Source organism: Budorcas taxicolor, chromosome 1, assembly GCF_023091745.1.
Source record: "Budorcas taxicolor isolate Tak-1 chromosome 1, Takin1.1, whole genome shotgun sequence".
NCBI lineage: Eukaryota > Metazoa > Chordata > Mammalia > Artiodactyla > Bovidae > Budorcas > Budorcas taxicolor.
In genome coordinates, this window is record NC_068910.1 from 107,861,646 (window position 1) to 107,887,544 (window position 25,899).

The 25,899-nt window shown below is 37.5% G+C and overlaps 1 protein-coding gene across 1 annotated transcript in view; it reads right to left on the reverse strand.

Moving 5' to 3' along the window:
- The window catches only part of DCBLD2 (discoidin, CUB and LCCL domain containing 2), an 80,766-nt gene that overhangs the window by 33,247 nt on the left and 21,620 nt on the right, over nucleotides 1–25,899 (reverse strand). The window contains exon 3 of the mRNA XM_052639394.1: nucleotides 7,897–8,034. Within this exon, the coding sequence (XP_052495354.1) occupies nucleotides 7,897–8,034 (138 nt within the window). The remainder of the gene's footprint in view (nucleotides 1–7,896; nucleotides 8,035–25,899) is intronic.

The window sequence follows — 25,899 nt, forward strand, 5'->3', positions numbered from 1 at the left end:
TTGTGTCCATAGGGTCACAAAGAGTCAGACACAACTAAGTACACACACATAACAGGCAATGATAACTGTAAGAAAAAGCACTAAAAAAGCACTCATTGTCAGCTCAGTTATGCTGGATCCACTTTAACACGTCTGACCACACCAGAAAATCAGTGGTATGTTCACAGTGAACAGCAGTTTATAATTCCCTCTGTTCACTAAGAGCTGCTGCATGGGAAATATTTTGGTAATTTTAATCCTTAATAAATACAGGATAATATTTATAATATACACATTACTACACAAAACACCAAATATATGGTGTACTTCATCTTGGTGCTTTGGACAACAGAGTAGCAGCAGTAGCAAGGAGCATGCCCACAGGGGTTCTTCCAAAGCCCACAGCACTCAATCCCTCTTTTCCTTGCATGACCCAAAGGACAGGTGGTGTCTACAGGGCAGACTCTACACTGGTGTTAGCAGCAGAGTCTACCCCGAAGTGAGTGTGATCATTATGTCTACACGAAGAGCTGCTGTAACATCTGCCTTCCTTCGCCTCAGAAGGCTTTACAGAGGAGGAAAGGGTCAGCGGGGTTTTGAAGGGAGGATAACGTGATTGTGAGGAAGAGCACGAGAAAATTAAAAAAAAAATAAAAAGGTGAGCCAATATTCAATAACAGGATGACAGATTCAGGGTTTTCTTAACAAAAACATCAACATCAGATTTTCTAAGACAGCTCTGACTTAGCAATATCACTATGAGCCATAATTGATATCCTATGCACAGGCCTTTCTTTAAATTACAATTAAAATTTTTTCCAATACATAATAATTAAATAGGCTTGCGAGCTTCATAATTATTTCATGAACTATTTTTTAAAAACATGGTATCTAATGCTAATCCACATAAAATACTATGAAAATATGATAAATAATTTATAAGTTCACATACAATTAAAAACATCAGCATATTGGTTACTAACTTAGAAATATTTTTGATTGACAGCACTGGTTATTCCTGAGACTACAGACTGTGAAAGAGATTTAGATTTTCCTCCAATTAATACTCAGTGTTATGATCTTGAATATATTGAAAAAGACTCTCAGCAGTGTTAATGTCTATCACAAGAGTATAATGAGAACTATATTAGCTGCAGGGTATAAATTTTGTCCACTTGAAGCCATTTACTCCTGAGGGAAGGGAAGCTTGAGTACCTGTATTTATTCTAACTCAAGAAAGCATGGAGTAGGAAATGGCAACTCACTCCAGTATTCTTGCCTGGGAAATCCCATGGGCAGAGGAGCCTGGCGGGCTGTAGTCCACGGGGTCACAAAGAGTCGGACATGACTGACTGACGAACACTTCCACTTTTCTTTCAACAAAGCATAAAGCACTATAACTAATTATATTTATTTATCAGAAGCAAGAAAATACACGAAGCAAGACAATGTAGACCTACAGATTCTCCTCCTTTATTTGCTCTGAAATTCTTTTAAATAACAAACTCCCCAGAGCCTGAAGGGACCATGCCTTCCTAATTCTCGCTGTCAGCAACCTTGCAGGTGTACAGATATTCACTTCATTCAAGAGCTAGAGGGCTAGGGACAAGGTTCATCTTTCTACTTGATTCTCATGGCAGTGTTACTGCGTGACCTTGGGCATAATTCCTTGTTTCCACAATAGGAACAGGCACTGATTTGTACCATCTGCAAAGTAGTGTCAGGATAATTTACATATATAATAAAATGTAATTTATCGCGATTGAGAGTCTAACATTAGTAAACTAACATTTACTAAGTGGGAGATAACTTCTGTAGTATTTTACATCTAATCTCCTTTTACATACTGAGAGTAAAGTCTTATGTTTCTCCTAGAAAGATTATTAATACATTACCATCTACGGAAGCTAAGTCCACAACAGGGGCTCAGGGAAAAATTTTCTCAGATGGAAATATTAAAAAAAATTTTTTTTTTTTAAACAGACAATGTAGGCATGGCTCAGTTGCCTAAACAGTAAGTGATACAGCTGAATAGACCACAAACTACTTATGGATAAATCAAATCCTCTTCACACCTAAATGCCTATATACTAAAAAATGAGTTATAAGACATATTAAAAGACATTATAAAACATGTTAAAATAACACAAGACATTGTATATTAAATATAAAAGACATTTAAAAATATTAAAAATTACAAAACATCTTTTGTAATCTAGTACCGAGGACACGCATAATATCTAGTGGGAGCTGTAGTGAATGAATTTGTCTCCGGACGGCACAAGTGAGCACAAATATATATGCAGCCCCTTCAAAGCACTTCTAACTTACTAAAAAGAAAAAAAACAAAAACAAAACCCAAACCACATAGAAAACACTTAAAATCATTAAGGTGCTCCTCATGTTATCTGTCAGCTTGAAATAAACTATCTCACAAAGATAAACGGCCTCTTTGGGTTATACCATCCTAACTTAACAAACTAATTCTGTTTATAAATGCTCTTTCTCTGAAAAACTGGTAAAACTTTATTCATCAGCACCTTAGTTCTACAAACTGACAACAAAATACAGATATTTTTCTGCATGTATACACACAACACCATACATACTGATTTGTGTATAAGGGCAAATTTTAAAATATGCATGTCAACGGAGACTTCATTAATAAAATCTTACTGAATAGTTTAAAAGTTTTAAACTGTTTGCCAGATACAACAGAAACTAGGTACACAACAGAAAAACTAAAAACAGAAACGTAGCTAACACAGTACTCAAAACAGAAAGGATCCTATAAAATTATTGTACAATTAAGGTAGCAAACAATCCAAGGAATTCATGCTCTATTTTCAAAACCAAAAACATCCCAAGCAGGAAAAAAACCAACCAGTTACAGAAATCTGGACTCTATTAGAAAGGAGCTCTCTATTCTGCCCCTAGGTTTCATTTATAAGTTAATATAATCTGATGTAAGATGGAAGAAATGGAAAATATCTGAAAAAAAAAATGCGGTTAAAGAATGTAGCAATTAAAACTTTTTATACTATTGTTGTTAATTCTAAAAATAATCTAACATATAGCAACAATAACCCTGTTAAGTGGGAATATTTGCCAGGCTCAGCTGTTCCCAAGCCTTATGCACATCGTCATCAGATTCAAAGGTGTTGGCAGACAATGAATAAACAAGTGTTTATGAAATCCACTTAGGGAATATGTTAATATTTCTTCACTGGGTTGCTTTATTTCACATGAAATTTTAAACTAGCTCCTGTTTCTTTCTAAAAAAAAAAAAGGCAAACTTTGACCATTATAAAACTCTGGATTGATGAAATCTGAAGTAATAAGCTTTAACATTACTTTTTAAGTGATAATTCATGTTCTAAAACAGGAATATCAGACTATCACTTTTCAGCTGGCCATGTACCTAGATATGTGGACACACTAGAGTCACACACACAGACAACTAATTGATGGCACATAACAAAGGCTGCCTTAAAAGACCTGAAGCTATTGATGCAGATGTGGATACGTCTTTGGAGCTCATTATTCAGTAACTAAAATTACCTAAAAAATTATTGCCCAGAGTCATCCTAGAAATGTTGAGCTTTACTTAGAAACGGGCTAATGTGGAACAGATTCAAAACCAGGAATTGAGAGTACTCACCTATAAAATTTATTTTATTTTCAAGTCCCATGGTAAATGTTATTTTTCACATTTACATTTTAGGATAAAAATGTCAGCATCATTTATCATTCTGGATTAAAAGATCTAAGTGCATCTGGACCTGTGCAGGGATTGAACCCAGGTCTCTTGCATTGCAGGCAGATTCTTTACTGCCTGAGCAACCAGGGAGTCCCTTCAACTGTCAGATAAAAATTTCAATTTCAGAAAGTCTAGTTCGATCCTTGGGTTTGGAAGATCCCCTGGAGGAGGAAACGGCAACCCACTCCAGTATTCTTGCCTGGAGAATCCCATGGACAAAGGAGTCTGGTGGACTACAGTTCATAGGGTCGCAAAGAGTTGGACACGACTGAAGTGACTTAACACACACACCAAGTCAGAGTAGAACTACCAATCTTCTAATTATCACTGAAGTGCTGATTCATCTATTTTTCTATCTTTCTATGTTAACCAGTGGAAACAGGGAAACTTCCTTTCATTGGTAGATAAAATCATTTACAGGTGAAAATTTAAAGTGGTAACTGGTAATGGGAAAGACTGGAAACTTCTGCTCAAAGATCTTAAAAATAACAAAGAGGAATAAGACCATAAAGTTATAAAAATTAGACTCCGAAGGGAAGAGGACACCAGGTGCAGAGCCCAAGACGCCACAGCAACTCAGTGCCTCACTCAACAGGCTTCTTTGTGTCCAAAGCCTCTTACTTCAACATGAATTTGTGCAGACCGAATACTAACTATTTGAAATGTTTCCCTGGAAAAGACATGCCTGGTTCAAAAGTCTTTAAAAAGAATTAAATTAGAATCTGGCCTAATTCCGGAGCTACTTTTATAACATGCGTTGTATGCGTGCATGCTAAGTCACTTCCTTCTTGTCTGACTCTTTGTGACCCCATGGACCATAGCCTGCCAAGCTCCTCTGTCCATGGGATTCTCCAGGCAAGAATACTGGAGTGGGTTGCCATGCCCTCCTTCAGGGGATCTTCCCAAACAAGATCTCTTAATTTGATCATCTCTGATCCAGGCTCCTCTGAACAGCCTTTTAACTGGCCTCCTTACAATTATTCTTCCCTCTCTTTGGCCCATTCTTTACAGATCAAGGAATTGCAAAAACATACATCCAGTCACATCACTCCTCTGTTCTAATAGCTTCCATGCAATTTTTTTTTTTTTTTTGGATAAAATTCTAACCCTTCTATCTTCCATAAGGTCCTGAATAACGTGACTGACTTTCTACTCATTCACTTCACCTCAGCTGTGCTGGCGTTTCTCCAGTTCCCTCAAAGTTCCTTCCTGCCCTAAGGCCTTTGCATCTGCTATTCTCTTCCCTATAGTGTTCTTCCTTGTTTGTCTGGAACCTCCAATTAATCCTTTGGTTCTGGGTTCAGGAGTGGTTTCTTCAAGAGAGCTTTAATCTTCATCCATCTCCTACTACCTGTACCCCTCTGGCCTCTTATTGTTTGAATGTTTCCTTCATCACACTTACTGTAACTGCAATTAAGCAACCACGTGTTTAATGCCTTTTTCCAACCCTTTACTGCAAGTCCTATGAAGGTGTGATTGCCTCTGTCTCATTACTGCTGTCTTCCCAGTGCCAGGAATATGGCAGGAAATAAGGAAAAAAGGGAATAAAATTTTGCAATGGGCTCCTATAAGAAGTAACGAAAACTAGTCTATCTCACACAAAATCACGCTATCAACAACATATCACACTATAACATTAACAAGTCTTTGTGACAGTTTAACACATGAGGAAGCCAGTGAAACAAGGTTTTCACCACTTTTGCATTCCCAAATACTCTCAACCTTCAACTAGGTTATGAAGCTGGGCACATGTGATGTTCCTTGAAAATATTCATGGAATTCAGTGTGGCAGCTAGGTTTCCTGGATGGAAACAAACTGAGTCTCTAAACCAAAGCCAACCAGCCTTCAAATGAACATGTCATTACAAGAAATTATGTCTGAAAGGCCACCCAAGAAGAAGTAATATGAGATTCAACCAGTGTCCTTTTGAATTTAGCCAATTCACTTCAAATAAAACAAATGCTTGATGGATGGGCAAGAATGCACAAAAACATTAAGAAAAAGTCCAGGAGTGAGCTGTGAAATGAGGATTTCCCAAGATGATTGTGACTTTGGACAGTGTTACTATAAAGAAGTTCCAGATTATGGCAGATATTTCAAAAAATCTTTGGAACCTAAGATTCATCTAAAATAGTGACACAGCTATTTGAAGTTTAGCACAGATGTATACAAGTCTACAAGACAGTGCTTCTGGTATCTGAGATGACTGTTAAGTTCTTAAGAAACTCTAGTATAGGACATTCAGGTCCCTGTGGATCAAAAGTTCCGTAATTTAAATATCCGATGTAAGAAACTTTTTTTTTTTAAAGAGGAGATACTTATTTTCCAGAAACTTTTAACTCAATGAATAACAAAGAGAGAAAAGGGGCTAACAGGAAAATGCAGAATAAATAATTTAAACTGACACTGCGACAAGAAACTTAAGGAGACTAAGAAGCTAATTACCTTCTATCCTCTCACCCAATAACCCAACACTTTCACAAGGTAAAACTGAAAAGGACAGGAAGCTTATCATTTCACTCTGTGTTTTCTGCCTTATTCTCTTGATAGTGGGAGGGTGGGCAGTGGGAAAAATGAGATACATGTTTGTACAGTAGTGAAGGGGTGAAACTAACATTTTTACTGCCTACTGTGATATGTGCCTAAGACACTGTGAAACTGTTAGTCACTCAGTTGTGTTTGACTCTTCATGGCCCCATGGACTGGAGCCCACCATGCTCTTCTGTCCATGGAATTCTCCAGGCAAAAATACTGGAGTGGGTTGCCATTTCCTTCTCCAGGGGATCTTCCCGACCCAGGGACTGAACTCGAGTCTCCCACCTTGCAGGCAGACTCTTTACCAACTGAGTCACCAGGAAAGTCCTAAACCTGTATTATTAAATTTAGTCCTCACAACTAACCCACTTGCAGATGAAGTCATTGCGGTGACATGACCGGTCAGAGGTCCCGTGGCTGGTACCTGGCAGAGGCAAGCTCTTATTCCAGAGCTACCCAGTGCCCCTTCTACAACATTCCACTGCGTTAGTCTCCTTGTTCTGTCAAACGCACTAACTATTTATTTAGCAGAACATTTCCAGCTCATTTCTTTCCATTATTCCATTCAAATGAGCTTTCTTTTTCACTCTGAGGGATTTTATTAGCCTTCACACCTTTTCCCATAGCTCAGAGATTAAGGGAGAGTAGACCTTTCTTTACATACAGCAGCTCCCCTTTTTTATACTCTTGATGCAACTTTTAATGAGGCACAGAGTGTGTATCTCAAACCCACTGCAGCTGAGAAGGAACAGCTGGCACTGACCTGAATCATTCCCAGGCTCGTTCATTCCCAGACATTCTCACGCCGAGGAGGTTCTTAACGATTCTCATTTACACAACATAAAGTAGAGGCTAATTTTTAATTTTAAATGGTCAACCTAGTTAAATCATTGTTGAATGTCAAAACAATTATCAATTTTCTACTTTAAATGATTTCTTTCATATGCCCTTGTATTAGTAAAATTAAAAAAAATTTTCTCCCCACAAGAACCCAATGGCAGAGGGGAATGAATGAATGCTACAGTGACCAAAACTTGGGAGAGATTTCATTCAAGACCTGCATTTTATCTTATAGAGATTTGAGTTAATTTTCCATTCTATTCTACTTAATAGCCTTATTTTTAATTCCACCTTCATATTGTAAACATTAACAATTTAGAAAATATCTCATGCTTATTTTTCAGTGTCTCAGAGAGCTCTTTCCCTATTACTCCTGCTGGTATGCAACACACTTTTTAGGAAAGAATGGTAATATGGTTTTTAACACAGTAAGATGAAGCGGTAACCTGTGGATAATAAAGCTTTAAATTGATTATTTCAGTAACTGACAGATTTTTTAAAAGTTATTGCTTGTGCTCCAATCTTATAAAAGTGGAAAAATCAGTATTTCTTCTGCTAAGGAAAGGTAAGTATATAAAAGGACTTTATAAAAAGTTAATATACTTAATATGTAAAATTCTAAAACTGATTTAATTTTGTCAGATTTATGTATGTGTTATAAACTGTTCAATCTTCCTACTACTCTATTTCAATCTCAGATAACAGGTACTCAAAGAAAATACCGCATTTCTGTTTTCAGAAATTGTAAAATGTGGGAATCATCATATAAAGTGAAAATTACCTTGCTTTTCTATAACTGAGTATGAAGCCAAAAAACCTCGTCCAGAAACGTGAATTCCACTCATGAACAGCACTGTGATTTCATTGCTTTTTGATTCAATTGAATGGTTCATTTGCAACCCCAGACCACAGTATTTGCCTAGGATGAAAGAAGAGCAGATATTTGGTATGATTCATAAAGTCAACATTATGTACGATGTACGTAACAGAATCATAATATACACCAAGCTGACCAAACTAGGTATTACACTAATCTAAAATGATGACTAGAATATTACTCTGGAGAGAAAAACAACAAAACAAAAAACAGCAAGTAATAAACTGTTCAAATGACTCAAAGGGAAAAACAGTATATTCAGACATCACTGACCTTATAATAACTCAATTTCCTGTGAAACACAAGTATTTCCTTTAAAATAGTGAAAAGGAATTAAAAAAAAAATTGAAGTATTTCATGTAGGCAAGTGGCTCATAAATGAACCAATAGTTAATTGGTGGTATTCTTAACATATTTCCCATAGGGTGCCCCCAGATTCCTGAGCACAGGGACCCCTCCAAACTTTTACAGATCTTTTCAAGTTTTCTTCCAAGAATTGTTGGACTTCTGTCAGCCCCTTTAGGTGGTCATGTTCAGCCCTACAGTTGTAAGTATGATATGACAATTTACATTCACTCCTCTATATAGCCTCTTCCTTGAACTTCAGAAGCATATATCTAACTGCCTAGCAACTTTTACTCTTTCAGGTTTAACAGACATGTAAAAAATAACAGATCTCCCATCAGAACAGATCTAAGTTTATTAAGATAAAAGAGAAGAAAAGAATTAAAAGAAAAGATATTGCACCAATAACTAACAAAAATGAGTTTTCTTATGTGCATGGCAATTTTAACAAATTCTGAATAAAAAGTTCTAAAAATGTTTTAAGTTGAGCAGTGTCACTATATGCTTATAGCTCAGTTGGGAACGAACCTGCCTGCAATGCAGGAGACCCAGGTTCAGTTCTTGGGTGAGGAAGACCCCCTGGAGAAGGAAATGGCAACCTACTCCAGTATTCTTGCCTGGACAGAATCTCCTGGACAGAGGAGCCTGGTGGGCTACAGTCCATGGGGTCGCAAGAGTCGGACACGACTTAGACTAAGCCACCACCAAATCACTTTAATAAGAGTAATGTGTCCTTCCATAGACATCATTTTCAAGGACTATACATTATCATGTGAGTAGAAAATGCTAAATAATTCACCTCTATCACCACCACCACCACCCCAACCAAAACTGGTAAGGGAGCTAAGGTCACAAGGTTGATATATTGTAAAAAATAATCTAATCAAAATGGACAGAAGACCTAAATAGGCATTTCTCTAAAGAAGACATTCCAATGGCCAACAGGCACATGAAAAGATGCTCAACACTGTTAATTACTAGAGAAATGAGGTATCACTTCACACCTGTCAGAATGCTATCATCAAAATTCTACAAATAATAAATGCTGGAGAGGGCATGAAGAAAAGGGAACTCCCCTATATTGCTGATGGGAATGTAAACTGGTGTAGTCGCTATGGAAAACTGTAAAATAAAGCCTCCATATGATCCAGCAATCCCATACCTGGTAATATATCCATAAAAGACAAAAACTCTAACTTGAAAAGACATGTGTACCCACCCTGCCTTGTGTTCACAAAGCACTATTTACAAGAGGCAAGATACAGAAGCAATCTAACCATCCATCAACAAATGAAAGAATAAAAAAAGATGTGGTATATATACATACATATATACATATACATACACACATACATATATATATATATATACATATACACACACACAAACAGACATACATAATGGAACAGTACTCAGCCATAAAAAGCAAAATATTGCCATATGCAGCAACATAGATGTACCTAGAGAAGTAAGTCAGACAAAGACAAATACATGATATCACTTATACAGGCAATCTAAAAAATCATACAGATGAATTCATTACGAAATAGACTCACAGACACAGTAAACAAACTTATGGTTATCAAAGGGGAGAGAGAGAGGTGGGGAGGGACAAATAACAATGTTTAAAAGGGACTCAGTAATATCACTAAGAATGGATTGGCCTTTCCTTCTAAAGAAGGAAAGATTAGGACTACGTAGTCATTGTTCACTTTGATTTCAGGGAAAGTGGTTATTTCAACATTGTTTTGTTCATGAATAAATGACAGATCCAGTATTTGGACATTTTAAGATGAATAAGGTTCATGAGAACTCCATGAACAGTATGAAAAGGCAAAAATGACAGGATACTGAAAGAGGAACTCCCCAGGTCGGTAGGTGCCCAATATGCTACAGGAGATCAGTGGAGAAATAACTCCAGAAAGAATGATGGGATAGAGCCAAAGCAAAAACAATACCCAGTTGTGGATGTGACTGGTGATAGAAGCAAGGTCCAATGCTGTAAAGAGCAATATTGCATAGGAACCTGGAATGTTAGGTCCATGAATCAAGGCAAATTGGAAGTGGTCAAACAGGAGATGGCAAGAGTGAACATCGACATTCTAGGAATCAGCAAACTAAAATGGACTGGAATGTGTGAATTTAACTCAGATGACCATTATATCTACTACTGTGGGCAAGATCCCTAGGAAGAAATGGAGTACCCATCAACCAAAGAGTCTGAAATGCAGTACTTGGATGCAATCTCAAAAATGACGGAATGATCTCTCTTCACTTCCAAGGCAAACCATTCAATATCACGGTGATCCAAGCCTAGCCCCAACCAGTAACGCTGAAGAAGCTGAAGCTGAATGGTTCTATGAAGACCTACAAGACCTTTTAAACTAACACCCAAAAAAGATGTCCTTTTCATTATAGGGACTGGAATGCAAAAGTAGGAAGTCAAGAAACACCAGGAGTAACAGGCAAATTTGGCCTTGGACTAAGGAATGAAGCAGGGCAAAAGCTTGCAGAGTTTTGCCAAGATAACGCACTGGTCATAGCAAACACCGTCTTTCAACAACACAACAGAAGACTCTACACATGGACATCACCAGATGGCCAACACCAAAATCGGATCGATTATATTCTTTGCACCCAAAGATGGAGAAGCTCTAACAAGATGGAGAAGCAAAGACGGACAAGATGGAGAAGCAAAAACAAGACCGGGAGCTGACTATGGCTCAGATCATAAACTCCTTATTGCCAAATTCAGACTTAAATTGAAGAAAGTACGGAAACCACTAGACCATTCAGGTATGACCTAAATCGTCTCCCTTATGATTATACAGTGGAAGTGAGAAATAGATTTAAGGGCCTAGATCTGATAGATAGAGTGCCTGATGAACTATGGACGGAGGTTCGTGACATTGTACAGGAGACAGGGATCAAGACCATCCCCATGGAAAAGAAATGCAAAAAAGCAAAATGACTGTGAGGACGACTTACAAATAGCTGTGAAAGAAGAGAAGCGAAAAGCAAAGGAGAAAAGGAAAGATAAACCCATTTGAACGCAGAGTTCCAAAGAACAGCAAGGAGAGACAAGAAAGCCTTCCTCAGAGATCAGTGCAAAGAAATAGAGAAAAACAACAGAATGGGACAGACTAGAGATCCCGTCAAGAAAATTAGAGATAGGGGACATTTCATGCAAAGATGGGCTCGATAAAGGACAGAAATGGTATGGACCTAACAGAAGTAGAAGATATTAGGAGAAATGACAAGAATACACAGAAGAATGGTACAAAAAAGATCTACATGACCCAGATAATCACGATGGCATGATCACTCACCTAGAGACAGACATCCTGGAGTGTGAAGTCAAGTGGGCCTTAGGAAGCATAACTACGAACAAAGCTAGTGGAGGTGATGGAATTCCAGTTGAGCTATTTCAAATCCGGAAAGATGATGCTGAGAAAGTGCTGCACTCTATATGCCAGCAAATTTGGAAAGCTCAGCAGTGGCCACAGGACTGGAAAAGGTCAGTTTTCATTCCAATCCCAAAGAAAGGCAATGCCAAAGAATGCTCAAACTACTGCACAATTGCACTCATCTCACATGCTAGTAAAGTAATGCTCAAAATTCTCCAAGCCAGGCTTCAGCAATACATGAACCGTGAACTTCCAGATGTTCAAGCTGGTTTTAGAAAAGGCAGAGGAACCAGAGATCAAATTGCCAACATCCGCTGGATCATCGAAAAAGTAAGAGTTCCAGAAAAGCATATATTTCTGCTTTATTGACTATGCCAAAGCCTTTGACTGTGTGGATCACAACACACTGTGGAAAATTCTGAAAGAGATGAGAATACCAGACTACCTGACCTGCCTTTTGAGAAACCTATATGCAGGTCAGGAAGCAACAGTTAGAACGGGACATGGAACAACAGACTGGTTCCAAATAGGAAAAGGAGTACGTCAAGGCTGTATACTGTCACCCTGCTTATTTAACTTATATGCAGAGTACATCATGAGAAAAGCTGGGCTGGAAGAAGCACAAGCTGGAATCAACATTGCCAGGAGAAATATCGATAACCTCAGATATGCAGATGACACCACCCTTATGGCAGAAAGTGAAGAGGAACTAAAAAGCCTCTTGATGAAAGTGAAAGTGGAGAGTGAAAAAGTTGGCTTAAAACTCAACATTCAGAAAACGAAGATCACGGCATCTGGTCCCATCACTTTACGGGAAATAGACGGGGAAACAGTGGAAACAGGATCAGACTTTATTTTTTGGGCTCTAAAATCACTGCAGATGGTGACTGCAGCCATGGAATTAAAAGACACTTACTCCTTGGAAGAAAAGTTATGACCAACCTAGATAGCATATTAAAAAAACAGATAATACTTTGACAACAAGGTCCATCTAGTCAAGGCTATGGTTTTTCCTGTGGTCATGTATGGATGTGAGAGTTGGACTGTGAAGAAAGCTGAGTGCTGGAGAATTGATGCTTTTGATCTGTGGTGTTGGAGAAGACTCTTGAGATTCCCTTGGACTGCAAGGAGATCCAACCAGTCCATTCTAAAGGAGATCAGTCCTGGGTGCTCATTAGAAGGAGTGATGCTGAGGCTGAAACTCCAAATCTTTGGCCATCTCATGTGAAGAGTTGACTCACTGGAAAAGACTCTGATGCTGGGAGGGATTGGGGGCAGGAGGAGAAGGGGACGACAGAGGATGAGATGGCTGGATGGAATCACCGACTCGATGCACATGAGTTTGGGTGAAATCCAGGAGTTGGTGATGGACAGGGAGGCCTGGCATGCTGCGATTCACGGGATCACAAAGAGTCGGACACGACTGAGCGACTGAACTGAAGGTTCATGTGAGAAAATGTACCTTGAGACCTTTATTCTTACTTCACACATTCACAAAGAACAATCTGGATGGACTGAGGATTTAAATGTGCAGAAGGGGAAAATTAAAGCATTTAGAGGAAAACCCTGAGAACATCTTCATAATCTGTAAGGGGGCAAAGATTTTTAAAGATAATGCAAAAAGTATTAATACTAATCATGAAAAAAAATGTGAACATTAAAATTAAGTTAAAATTAATGTTTGCTTATCAAAAGATACCAATATAAAGGAATAAAAAGACAAGCTATAGAAAGGGAGAATATTTGTAACATCTATATCTAAAAAGAACCCATAACCAGAATATATAAAAGAACCCCTACAAATGAGAAAATAATCATCCAATAGAAAAAATACATTAAAAACTTCAACATTCTTCACAGAAGATATTCAATGACTAATAAATACATGAAGACAGAACAATATCATTTGCCATTAGATAAGGCAAAGCTACATGATATGTGTTCATACATACTAGAAGTGTGATAATAGAAAAAAATAGAGAATAATAATTAGAAGTCTCCTACATTGGTGGTGTGTGTGGAATGGCACTACCACAGAGGCTCTTGGCAATATCTACCAAAGCTGACCATATGGACACTCAGGGAACCAGCAATTCCTCTTCTAGATACAGAAATGTGCATTAATGTTCACCAAAAGATAGGTGATAGAACATTCACAGCAAACAATTAATAACAGCCAAAAAGGGTTATTCATATAGTGGATATATCTTAATTTCCTTATTGTCAGAAGTTTAGCTTGCTTCCGATTTTTCTACACAGTGAATGCTGCAATAAACATTTTCCTAACATAACTTCTTCTATCTTTTAAAATATTTAAGAGTGACTTTTTAGAGTGATTTTTAATATTTGCTTCCACATTGCTGCTTAAGTGAGCTAGGCCAGTTAATACAGCCTCAATATTAAAAAATGACAAATTTCATCACGCCACTATATTAAAAATTATGTTTTTAACCAAACCAAGAGAAAGGGAGGTCATATACTTAGTTCTAAAACTTTTACATTTCTCTGATTATAAGAAAAGCTGCCTCCTCCAATATCCTCTTTCATAATGGCAGCATGGACAAAAGAGCACCCAAGTTTTTATCAGTATCCATGATGGTGACTAAAGGGTCCTGACTGAAAATTTTATTGTAGTCATGCGGATCAAAATATCTGCAAAGCAATACCAATCTTCCTCATCAAATTTTTCTAAGTAGGCTTTTCTTCTCTCTTATGAAACTTTCTACCTGAACTGAGAACTATAAGACTTTTTCTCTGGAAAATCGGCACATTTCTGGATAGAGGAAAGCTCCATACTCAGAAAAGGTAAATGACTCAAGGCCCTGGCTCTTACTAAGTTGACAGCTTCTTTTAGGACAGCTGGCAGAATTTTCTTATACTAAGTACACTAATGTGAAAAGCAATGAGTCATAACTGTTTGGACTTCAGCAAAACCAAATGTGCTGCCAAGCATCACAGGTGAGACATACATAGCATACCAAGGAATTTCTTTCCAAGATTTTCTGGAAAAGTAAACTTTTTACCACTTATAAGATGTCAAAGACTTTTTAATATTTCCTGTAAGGGTTCACAAATAGGAGTTCTTGGATACGGTCAGCATCACATGGTCTAGTTTTATCCAGTTGAATGAGAAATGGGACAGGTGTCAAATCCTCACTAACCTGTCTCAAAACATTAGAAAAAACATTCTGAAGGACACCACTTACAGAGATAAAGCTTTAGCATTTCTCTGTTCTTGTCCACAAACCAGCTTGACCATTCTAGGGTACACAGATTCACTAAGGCCTTTTGAAATGCATATGGCTTCTGTACTTTCCAATGCAACAAACAACCTCATATGATGCTTCTGCATTAGGAACAAATCCAAGTTAAATGTGGGTACCCATCCAGCTTCTAATGAAAAAAAAATTCACAGTAATCAATGTATTTTTGTGGTAAACAGATATAACTTTAGCCTTCCTGAGATCATGTTTTCACAGACCAGGATTTTATCTCACATGAAATTCTTACATGGCTCTTATACCTACTACGTAAGACACCCATAATCATTAAGATTAGAGATCACTTCTTTAACTCCTGCCCATAAATAACATGTTAATGATGATTTTATTATAATAACACTTCTTCCAAATGAAATGATTTATATTTTAACTTGATGTAAAATAATAAAAATAATTTTTTTTGACAAAGAGAACTACTCCAAGAATGAAATTTATTTTTATTTTTATTAGGGTCACAAATCCCTAAAACATATCAAGAGATTTCATGGAGTCTAACAGAAACTTCTGCTTTATTGACTATGCCAAAGCCTTTGACTGTGTGGATCACAATAAACTATGGAAAATTCTGAAAGAGATGGGAATACCAGACCACCTGACCTGCCTCTTGAGAAATCTGTATGCAAGTCAGGAAGCAACAGTTAGAACTTGACATGGAACAACAAACTGGTTTCAAACAGGAAAAGGAGTACGTCAAGGCTGTATATTGTCACCCTGCTTATTTAACTTATATGCAGAGTACATCATGAGAAACGCTGGACTGGAAGAAACACAAATTGGAATTAAGATTGCCTGGAGAAATATCGATAACCTCAGATATGCAGATGACAACACCCTTATGGCAGAAAGTGAAGAGGAACTAAAAAGCCTCTTGATGAAAGTGAAAGTGGAGAGTGAAAAAGTTGGCCTAAAGCTCAACATTCAGAAAACGAAGATCATGGCATCCGGTCCCATCACTTCATGGCAAATAGATGGGAAAACAGTGGAAACAGTGTCAGACTTTTTTTTTGGGGATCCAAAATCACTGCAGATGGTGATTGCAGCCATGAAATTAAAAGACGCTTACTCCTTGGAAGAAAAGTTACGACCAACCTAGATAGCATATTCAAAAGCAGAGACATTACTTTGCTGACTAAGGTCCGTCTAGTCAAGGCTAAGGTTTTTCCTTAGCCTTGTATGGATATGAGAGTTGGACTGTGAAGAAGGCTGAGCGCAGAAGAATTGATGCTTTTGAACTGTGGTGTTGGGGAAGATTCTTGAGAGTCCCTTGGACTGCAAGGAGATCCAACCAGTCCATTCTGAAGGAGATCAGCCCTGGATGTTCTTTGGAAGGAATGATGCTGAAGCTGAAACTCCAGTACTTTGGCCACCTCATGCGAAGAGTTGACTCATTGGAAAAGACCCTGATGCTGGGAGGGATTGGGGGCAGGAGGAGAAGGGGCCAACAGAGGATGAGATGGCTGGATGGCATCACAGACTCGATGGATGTGAGTCTGAGTGAACTCCAGGAGTTGGTGATGGACAGGGAGGCCTGGCGTGCTGTGATTCATGGGGTCGCAAAGAGTTGGACGCGACTGAACTGAACTGAACTGAACAGTAACTTAAGTGGCAAAGGTTAATGAAAGACCCATCAGGGGAGACGAAGACACTTAAGATATCTCACGCATAGCTAGAAAATACTGAAAACTAAATCCACTGGTAGGTAAGACGACTGACCTTGGAGAAGGAACTTAAAACCAAAGAAATCCTGAATAGGGCAATTTTGGATAGGAAACACTTTGGTAGGGGAAGTAGGTTAAAAGCAGCAGAGAGATATGGAAACTGTATGGCAAAGATGGGGACGCAACCAAGTAAGTGCAGGAAATTTAGGATCTTGCAAGATATATAGATTATATATTAAAAAAAAAAAGGATATACAATCCCTTCCCTTCTACAGCCTCTCCTGTTGAGGGGGAAAAAAAAAGTAGGAAAGAAAAATTTACTACACTAACAGAAGAGGGCTATCATGAACTTATGATAAACGACAAAACTTGTAAACCATATAAACCACTGCAAACTGCCAGCACACTGTCCACAGAAATACTTAGGCATTGTCTTTATCTATTTAAACAAAAAAGGTAGAAAAAAATGAGAATCTCAGCAATTCAATTTATGGAAACCCCTTCATCCCCCAAAACGACGGTAAAACAGAAATAAACTGGAACACAACACTAAACTTAATTAAATGTCCTCAAACAAGCAACTGGGGATATGGCAAAACACCTCGAAACGGAAACTCAAAAACTAAGAACAGAAACGGACAAAAAGCAGGGAAGAAAAAGAGTTGGCTGATCTCAGAAAAGAAATGCAAAAACGTGACAAAATTATGTCAGAAATATTACAAGGTGCACAAGGAATAATATTCTAATGAAAATATGATAATAAATGTTGAAGAAAAGAACAAATACAATGAAAAGGAAACTGAAAAAAGTAAAAAGGGTCAGTGAGAACGTGGCTTAAATGAATGTGATTGAAACAACAAAGAAGGCTGTTTTCTTACAATTAAGGTATTTTAAAAAGATACATAAGACAATGGAACAGAAATAACATTAAACTATAATTCAAAAAAGTTTTCTAGAATCTAAATAGTGAAAGAGTTCATTGGATACAGTGAAAACTAACCCAATGATAAACTTCAATACATATCCTTGTAAAACTGTTTGACTTTAAAGGAATCTTTATGTAAGCTTCAATACAAAAATTAAATATCTTGTAAGGGCAAGAGAATTCAATTAGTATCAAACTTCTCGAAAAACAATAACATAAAAAAGCCAGGCAATAATCGAAGAGCTTTTTTTTTAACTCAAAGAAAGAAAAAAAAAAAAAAAACCATCAAAGAATGAACATATGAACCAAAAACTTACATATAAGATCAAACTGATACTCAAGGTAAGAAAAAATTTTAAATTAAGCAGCTCTAAACATGCAAGATAACTGTACTCAAGCCTCTTTTAAGGAATCAATCTATTCAAAAATGAACTTTATTCATTTAAGATACAATTGGGAGAACTTAAGTAAAAAGACTGCCAGTGAGCATTTAATATATTTAAACAGTGATAAAAGTTGGAGGAGTTGAAGATTGAGATATTATATGATACAGGCTATGTGTTATCAATTTTGTTCTGTCAGAGTAGAAATGAGGAAAGAAGCAGGAGGGAAAGGGGAAAGAATTAGGTTGGTACAAATGTAATTGCAGTTTCGGACCGTGAATTTTATATTATTACAAATAGGCTCCAACACATCTTTATTAATCAAAATAGGAACCATTACAATCAGCACATTTTTGCCAATGAGAAATATGCTTTCTTATTCTTGTAGCATAAAAATTCAGGATTTGATAAACTCTTGGAAAGCATTTTCTGCCTCCCGCTGTTTGTGGAAGCATTTTCCCCACAAAAAGTTGTCCAGATGCTTGAAGAAGTGGTAGTAGGCTGACGAGAGGTCAGGTGAAAATGGTGAATGAGGCAAAACTCCGCAGCCCAATTCGTTCAACTTTTGAAGCACTGGTGTGAGACATGGAGAGAAAGCGGGCCCTTTCTGTTGACCAATGCCAGCTGCAGGCACTGCGGTTTTTGCTGCGTCTCATAGATCTGCTGAGCATACTTCTCAGCTGTAATGGTTTTGCCAGGATTCAGAAAGCTATAGTGGATCAGACCAGCAACAGACCACCAAACAGTGACTATGACCTTTTTTTGGTGCAAGTTTGGCTTTAGGATGTGCTTTGGAGCTTCTTCCCAGTCCAACCACTGGGCTGGTGATCGCCGGTTGTTCTATGAAAGCCACTTTTCATTGCAAGTCACAATCTGATTAAGAAATGGTTCCTTGTTGTTGCACAGAATAAGAGAAGACAATACTTCAAAACGATGATTTTTCTGATTTGTGGTCAGCTCATGAGGCACCCACCCACTTATTGGGCTTTTTCACCTTTCCAATTTGCTTCAAATGCCAAACGACCATAGAATGGTCGACATTGAGTTCTTCGGCAACTTCTCATATAATTATAAGAGGATCAGCTTCGATGATGCTCTCAATTGGTCATTTTCAACTTCTGATGGCTGGCCACTACGCTTATCTTCAAGGCTCTTGTCTTCTTTGCAAAACTTCCTGAACCACCACTGTGCTGTATATTTGTTAGCAGTTCCTGGGCCAACTGTGCTGTTGATGTTGCAAGTTGTCTCTGCTGCTTTATGACCCATTCTGAATTCAAATATAAGAAAATCACTTAAATTTGCTTTTTTGTCTAACATCATTTCCATGGTCTAAAATACATATAAAATACACAGCAAGTAACAAGTCATTAGCAAAAAAACAACAACACACACAGTAAAAGACAGGTATAAAATGAGGTATAATATAACCATATTTATTTAAGAACATATTCAATATCAAATGGTAAACTTCAACAAGGCAAAAATCACAATTACTTTTGCAACAACCTAATAGAACAGTTCACTGAATGTTATATGAATAAAAGATAGGAGTTACAGGCAACTGGTAGGAACGAAAAGACACCATGAAAAATAGACAAATCAGATAATAAAAGACGAAGTCAATGGGATTAGAGGTATTTAAGAACATAAAATCAAAAAAAAAAAAGTAAAATTGGAAGGTAATATTTAAAACTACAAAACTTATTTAAACTCCAAAAGGAGTTTAAATATAGATGAAAAGAAAACAATACAAAGAAATAAACACAGCAAATATAAAACACATGACTAATTATACCTTAAAATAACATGAGTTAAGACAAAAAAAACCTTACAGTTTTATAAACAGATAAAACAGGTATTAGCTTTAACTAAAAAAAAATTTTTTTTCAATTTGGTTCATAAAATGAGACCCTCAAGTATGTTATATATAAGAAATACATCCCAAACAAAATGATTCAGCAAGGCTAAAAGGAAAGGAATGAGCAAAGACAGGAATGCCAAGCAAATGAATGTAAAAAGAGAGGAGGAAGGTGTCTATATGATACTAATAACAGAAAAAAAAAAGCAAACTAAAAAGTACTAAATATGACAAAGGAGAAACTTCTTAATGCTAGAAGTCATGATTTAAAATGAAGACATTATAATTATGAATACCTATGCAACAACATTGCAATCACCTTTATAAAAGTAAAAACCCAAAGATATGCCAAAAGAAAAAAAGACACTAGAAACAGATCAAGTAGATAAAAATAAAGATATGAAAACCTAAACAGCATAATAAGATATTTTGGATGCATATTAAACTTTATATCTTACTATTAGAGAATAAATCTTCCTCTCAAGCATACATGAGACAGTCACAAAAAAAGATATCTTAGGGTATACATAAAATAAAAGCAAGTTCCATAAAGTAGAATATTATAATTTTTCTGAGCACAGTGCAATAAAACTAAAAAACTATTAACAGTAACAGTATGTGTACCATGTTTATTTTAATGCTAACTACCTGAGGATCAACTTAGAGGCAGTGAGCTGATACTCTCAATCTAAAGCAGCAATACTGAGAATTTGGGTCAGACAGTACTTTGGGGGCCTGTCCTATGTACTGTAGGACACATAACACACCTCCTAGATGCCAGTAACACTGCCTTCTCCCCCAGTGGGACAACCAAAAATGTCTCCAGACATCTCCAGTGTCCCCTTGGAAGGCAAAATACCAAACTTTTGAGAACATCGTCCAAAGAGAAAATGACAAAGCTCTCAAAAAGAAAAATCAGTTGACTGAGGTTTCGAGAGTTAAATTAAGCATGAGGCTGAAGCTAAATAGAAGAGCTACAGGTCCAGCTAGGATTTACAGAGAGAGAAGGGTAAGGATCAGGATAATTTGTAATAGAAATCCGAGCGAGTTAATGAAGGCAGGTATTACCCCTGGGTGGTTAGCTTTCACGTAAGTTGTGTTTGTTGTATAAAAAGTTTGTCTCTCTTATGTTTGTGCATCAGTTAACATATGTTAGTCACTGTAGAAAACAGATTTTTCAGGGCTGACATTTGTTTTGATTGGTCAATACCTATGTTGAAACTACTATTAAATATTTTATAATACTGACTGTAAAGGAAAATAATGTCCAAATAGGGAGTTCCCTGATGGCCTAGTTGTTAGGATTCTGGGCTTCCACTCTTGTGGCCCAGACTTAGTCCCTGATCAGGGAAATGAGATCCTGCAAGCTGCCACGTGGCCACCCCAAAAAAAGGTTATTTCGAAATAAATAAAGGAAAAAGTTAATGTTTACTAGAAAGTTGCTAGTTTCAACATTTTAGGGTAAGTGGCTGCTGCTGCTCTAAGTTGCTTCAGTCATGTCCGACTCTGTGCGACCCCATAGACAGCAGCCCACCAGGCTCCTCCGTCCACAGGATTCTCCAGGCAAGAACACTGGAGTGGGTTGCCATTTCCTTCTCCAATGCATGCATGTATGCTAAGTCGCTTAGGTCGTGTCTGACTCTGTGCAACCCCAAGGACAGCAGCCCCCCAGGCTCCTCCGTCCACAGGATTCTCCAGGCAGGAACACTGGAGTGGGCTGCCATTGCCTTCTCCACAGGGTAAGTGGACCATGTAGTAAAGAAATTAAGGAGTGATGTCACCACCACCACGTGTGTATGCTCAGTCAGGTCCTGCTCTTTGCAACCCCATGGACTGTAGCCCGCCAGGCTCCTCTGTCAATGGAATTTTCCAGGCAAGAAATACTGGAGCGGGTTTGCCATTTCCTATTCCAGGGGATTTTTTCCAACCCAGGGATAGAAACCATGTCTCTTGTGTCTTGTGTACTGGCTGGATACCTGTTAATACCGACAATAGATACCTACCAATTACTGGTATCTATTACTCTATAGCCTAGTGATTGAGGTTATAGACTTTGCTGTTAGCCAGACCTTAATTCAAGTCCCAACTCTGCCTATATGACTTTGGGCAAGTTGCTTACCTTTTTAAAATTTATCTGTTTTATGGGAATAATGTGCAGGATTCTTGTAGGACTCAGTACAATCAAGCACGCCAAGGGCCTACAGTAAGAGACACCAATTCTGGAGCCAGGCTGCTTAGGTTTGAATTCCACACAGCAATTTGCCAGCTGTGTGACCTTGGGCAACTGATTCAACCTCTCTGTGCTGCAGTTCTCTCATCAGCAAATGGGGGTGAGAAAAGCACCTATCTCAAGAGTTCTTGTGAAGACTGCATGAGTTAATTGACAAAAGTGATTTGAACAGTACCTGGCAAATAGCAAGCACTGCATGCATGGTAGTTATTTTCATTATTAAACTGAGCCTCTACAGAATAAAAATCAAAAAATCTTAGAAATCATTATCATCATTACATACCTAATATTATCATCATTTCAACTTTTTTCAAGAGGTTTGGTGGTAAAGAGAAAGAAAATATATTTACTTTTTCTCTTAAACAAGGAAGAGCTAAGCATATTATAGACTAAGGGGACAAACAATACAGAAAGAGAAACTTCTCTGAAAACGTAAGAGACACGGAATCATTTACGAGATGAAATGAGGCCCTGAGGCCTCAGTTTCCCTCTTTGTAAATATTATATGAAGACTCTAAGAGACACAATTTTTAAAGATACTTTGGATGAAGGTTTAAAACAGAATATATATCTTTAAATATACCTTTGAACACATAGACACACATTTACATTTCTTCTACAGAATGCATTTTCCTTTAATAGCTACTAGGTTTGAAAATATTTAGCTTCTCTTTTAGAAATCTACCCATAAATTCCTTCATCTCCCCAAAAGTTCATTTAAAATGGAAATTTTAAGCAAAATCCAGGAAGAAAATATATACAATAGGGTGGGAAAAGGTTACAAGTAAGTAAAGATTTTTCTTTTAAATTTCATGTTTGGACTAATTATCAATAATATCCATCAGGGAAATGATGCTAGTAGATGTCTATGGACCAAAATAAAATACTGGAGTTATATATCTATAGCAAGTTAAGATGAACAACAAATGCATTTAATTTTCACCTCTATGATTGCAGGGCAACCATAGAGCAACCACTATGTCTCAGACACCGAGGATTAAAGAATAATCAAAGGGGAAAAGCTGCAATGAAATTTTCTCATTCCAACACAATCTGCCTATAAAAGGAACAGATCTAGAGAGCCAGTCTTAACTCTATCATTAAACATCCTTTTTGTCAGTGAAAATAAGTACCACTACACTAATTTCACGAAGATTTCTGGACAGTCTAGCTACTTAGAAAGTTGTTATATAGTATCATAATAAACTCATGTTTAAATAATGTTACATATTACTGCCTACTCTTTAAAGAAAATAGAAAATAACCACGTAAACCAAAAGTGCTTTATCAATTAAGTCACATTCTAATGATTTACAATTTAAAAAGTGACTCCTTGAGAAAGCACTCCTTTCGCTTTCTTTTCTTGATTATTCCATAATACAATCTCTCAGGGGAGAAAAGTTCCTAAAATTAACACCTACAGGGGGAAAAAAAAATCTAAGCTTTATACCAAAGTAGGAACCACATTTATAGGAAAATGCAGCTCATTTGAAGCTGCCTCTATTCAGAAGGGACCCTGAGAAAAGATAACACAGAAAACAGGATTCTTTACCATTGTCACTGGAATCTTCATGCCCATATATATTGGTTTCTATCCTGTAATTCCTGGCATATCTACCCAATCAGAATATTAAACAGTTATTCTTGAATGACATTTATTTCTCTGCCAATCAGGAAAGTTACTTTTCTACCCCCCCACCTCAAACAGCTCCTCAAATGGAGGACCAGAGGATATATGGCAGGTGGTGATGGGAGGGGTAGGGAGGTGGGGTGGAGCAGCACTAAAGTTCAACAGGAATCATCATCACTCAGTCCCCTTGACCTCAGCTGTGTGAAGAGACAGCAAGCGAAAACAAACCCCATGGAAATAAGGGAGAGCTGAGCACTGTAAAGTATTACTTCATTTAATCTTCCTACGGTACAGGTGACGACTTTGCAGTCTGGACCGATGCCCTGTAGAAAGGATTCTCAGCAGGTAGGTCCTAAGAACTGGGATGAGAACCTGGTGAGTGATTTAAAACCTGTGCTCCATTTCTTTCCCATGTCACTCTTCCTTTTTAGCAGCATAACCCCATTGTCCAAATACATAATCCTCTTGTCTTTTTTTAATAAAAACCACTCTCATTATGGAAGTTAAAAAAAAACAACACCAAAGTAGAGAGATGCACTCCCATGTGCCCGGTGTGCCATTCTGGTTTCACCTGCCCTCTTCCTACCACTTTTTTTCTCTGACATATTTAAAAACAAATCCAAGACATTTTGTTTGAACTTCAGAATGTCTCTAACAAAGCAGATCTTGAACAAACCAATATAACACTACCACACCCCAAATTATTCCTGATTGTTGCTGTATGCCCAGTTACTCTTCTCTCACGCTAAAATTTCTCTGCTTATCTTAAAAATGTCTTCTTGCAATCAGTTTGGATCAAGGTCCAGACAAAATCACAAGGTCCATATATTACTTTTGGAAGACATCTCTCTCTAATGCATGCCAGCTATCTTGATCTCCTTCCTTTTCTTTTCTTAAAAAACACCGCTTAAATGTAGTCTTTATGGTTGACAGAATGTGTTTCTCTAGCTCCTTTATTTCCTATAAACTGCTAAGGGTTTGATCAGATCGTGGTTCACTTTTTTCATTGTTGTCTCAAAGCTGCTCAAGTGGTACTGCTGACTCCCTACTGTATCACCTCAGGAGGGAGTTAATATCCAGCTGCCTTCTATTAGTGTTACAGTAATAGATAGTTCCTCAGGCGATTTGAGTTTCTAAAAGCTTATCTGAGACCATATATTCAAGGCAATATGCACATGGTGATCATGAAGCCAGATTCATTGGGAGCTGACTGGGAGACAACAGTGGTTATCACTCAATAGACCAGGAACAGTTCCTCTCGGTAGGTAAGAGGCTGAAAAGTGGGGGAGAGATGAAGGGTTTGCTTCCAGATGGAGAGGAGCCCAGGAGATGAACACGATGTTCAAAAGAACAAGATATTAAGTTCCAGTTATAGTTCTAAAAGACATTTTACATACTTGTATCAGTAAAAGTCACAGAGAATTTTAGAGTTATTTATTTTAGAATATTAATTCACCAAGGTAGTCTTAGGAATTTTTCTACCTTTCCTGCTAAAGAGAAAGGTGCTGATCTCTAAGCCAAAGGTTTTCAACTTGACCTCAAAGTATATTCTCCTGGGAAGCTTTAAAATTCCCAACCAATCCTGATTCAACTGCTCTAGGTTGGAGACCAGAGATCTGGTATTATTTAGAAGTCTATCCAGGTGACTCTACAATGCAGCCATAATTGAGAACCACTGTTCTTAGCTAAAAATAAAGACAACAGCAGCTAATATCTACTAAGCAAATATTATGTGTCAGGTACCATTCTACACACTTCACATGTACTAGTCTCATTTGCTATATTACAACTGAGGAAACAGAGATCAGGTAACTTGCCTGAGGACACAGAGCAAGCTCAAAGCAGAGTCAGAACTTTACTAACAGGAAGTTTGAATCCAAAACCCGTGCTCTTAACCACCATGATATACTCCTAAGCATGACATATATTTAACTGCAGATAAAATTATCAAAGAAAAAAACCAATACAAAAAGATAATTAACTTCCTCCTCCTTAGAAGCAGTAGAGTGGTATCCTGTGGCAAAGGAACCGACACAAGCTTGCTAGAAGAGTGGACAAGGCAGACAGCAATCTTCTCTTCCCAAAAGAAGATTCAAGTTTAAGATTTCCAGACATTCCAATAATTTCCCACATATCCTATGGAGCATAGTTACTCAATGTTAAATATCTAATATGGCTTCAGTTTTAAAA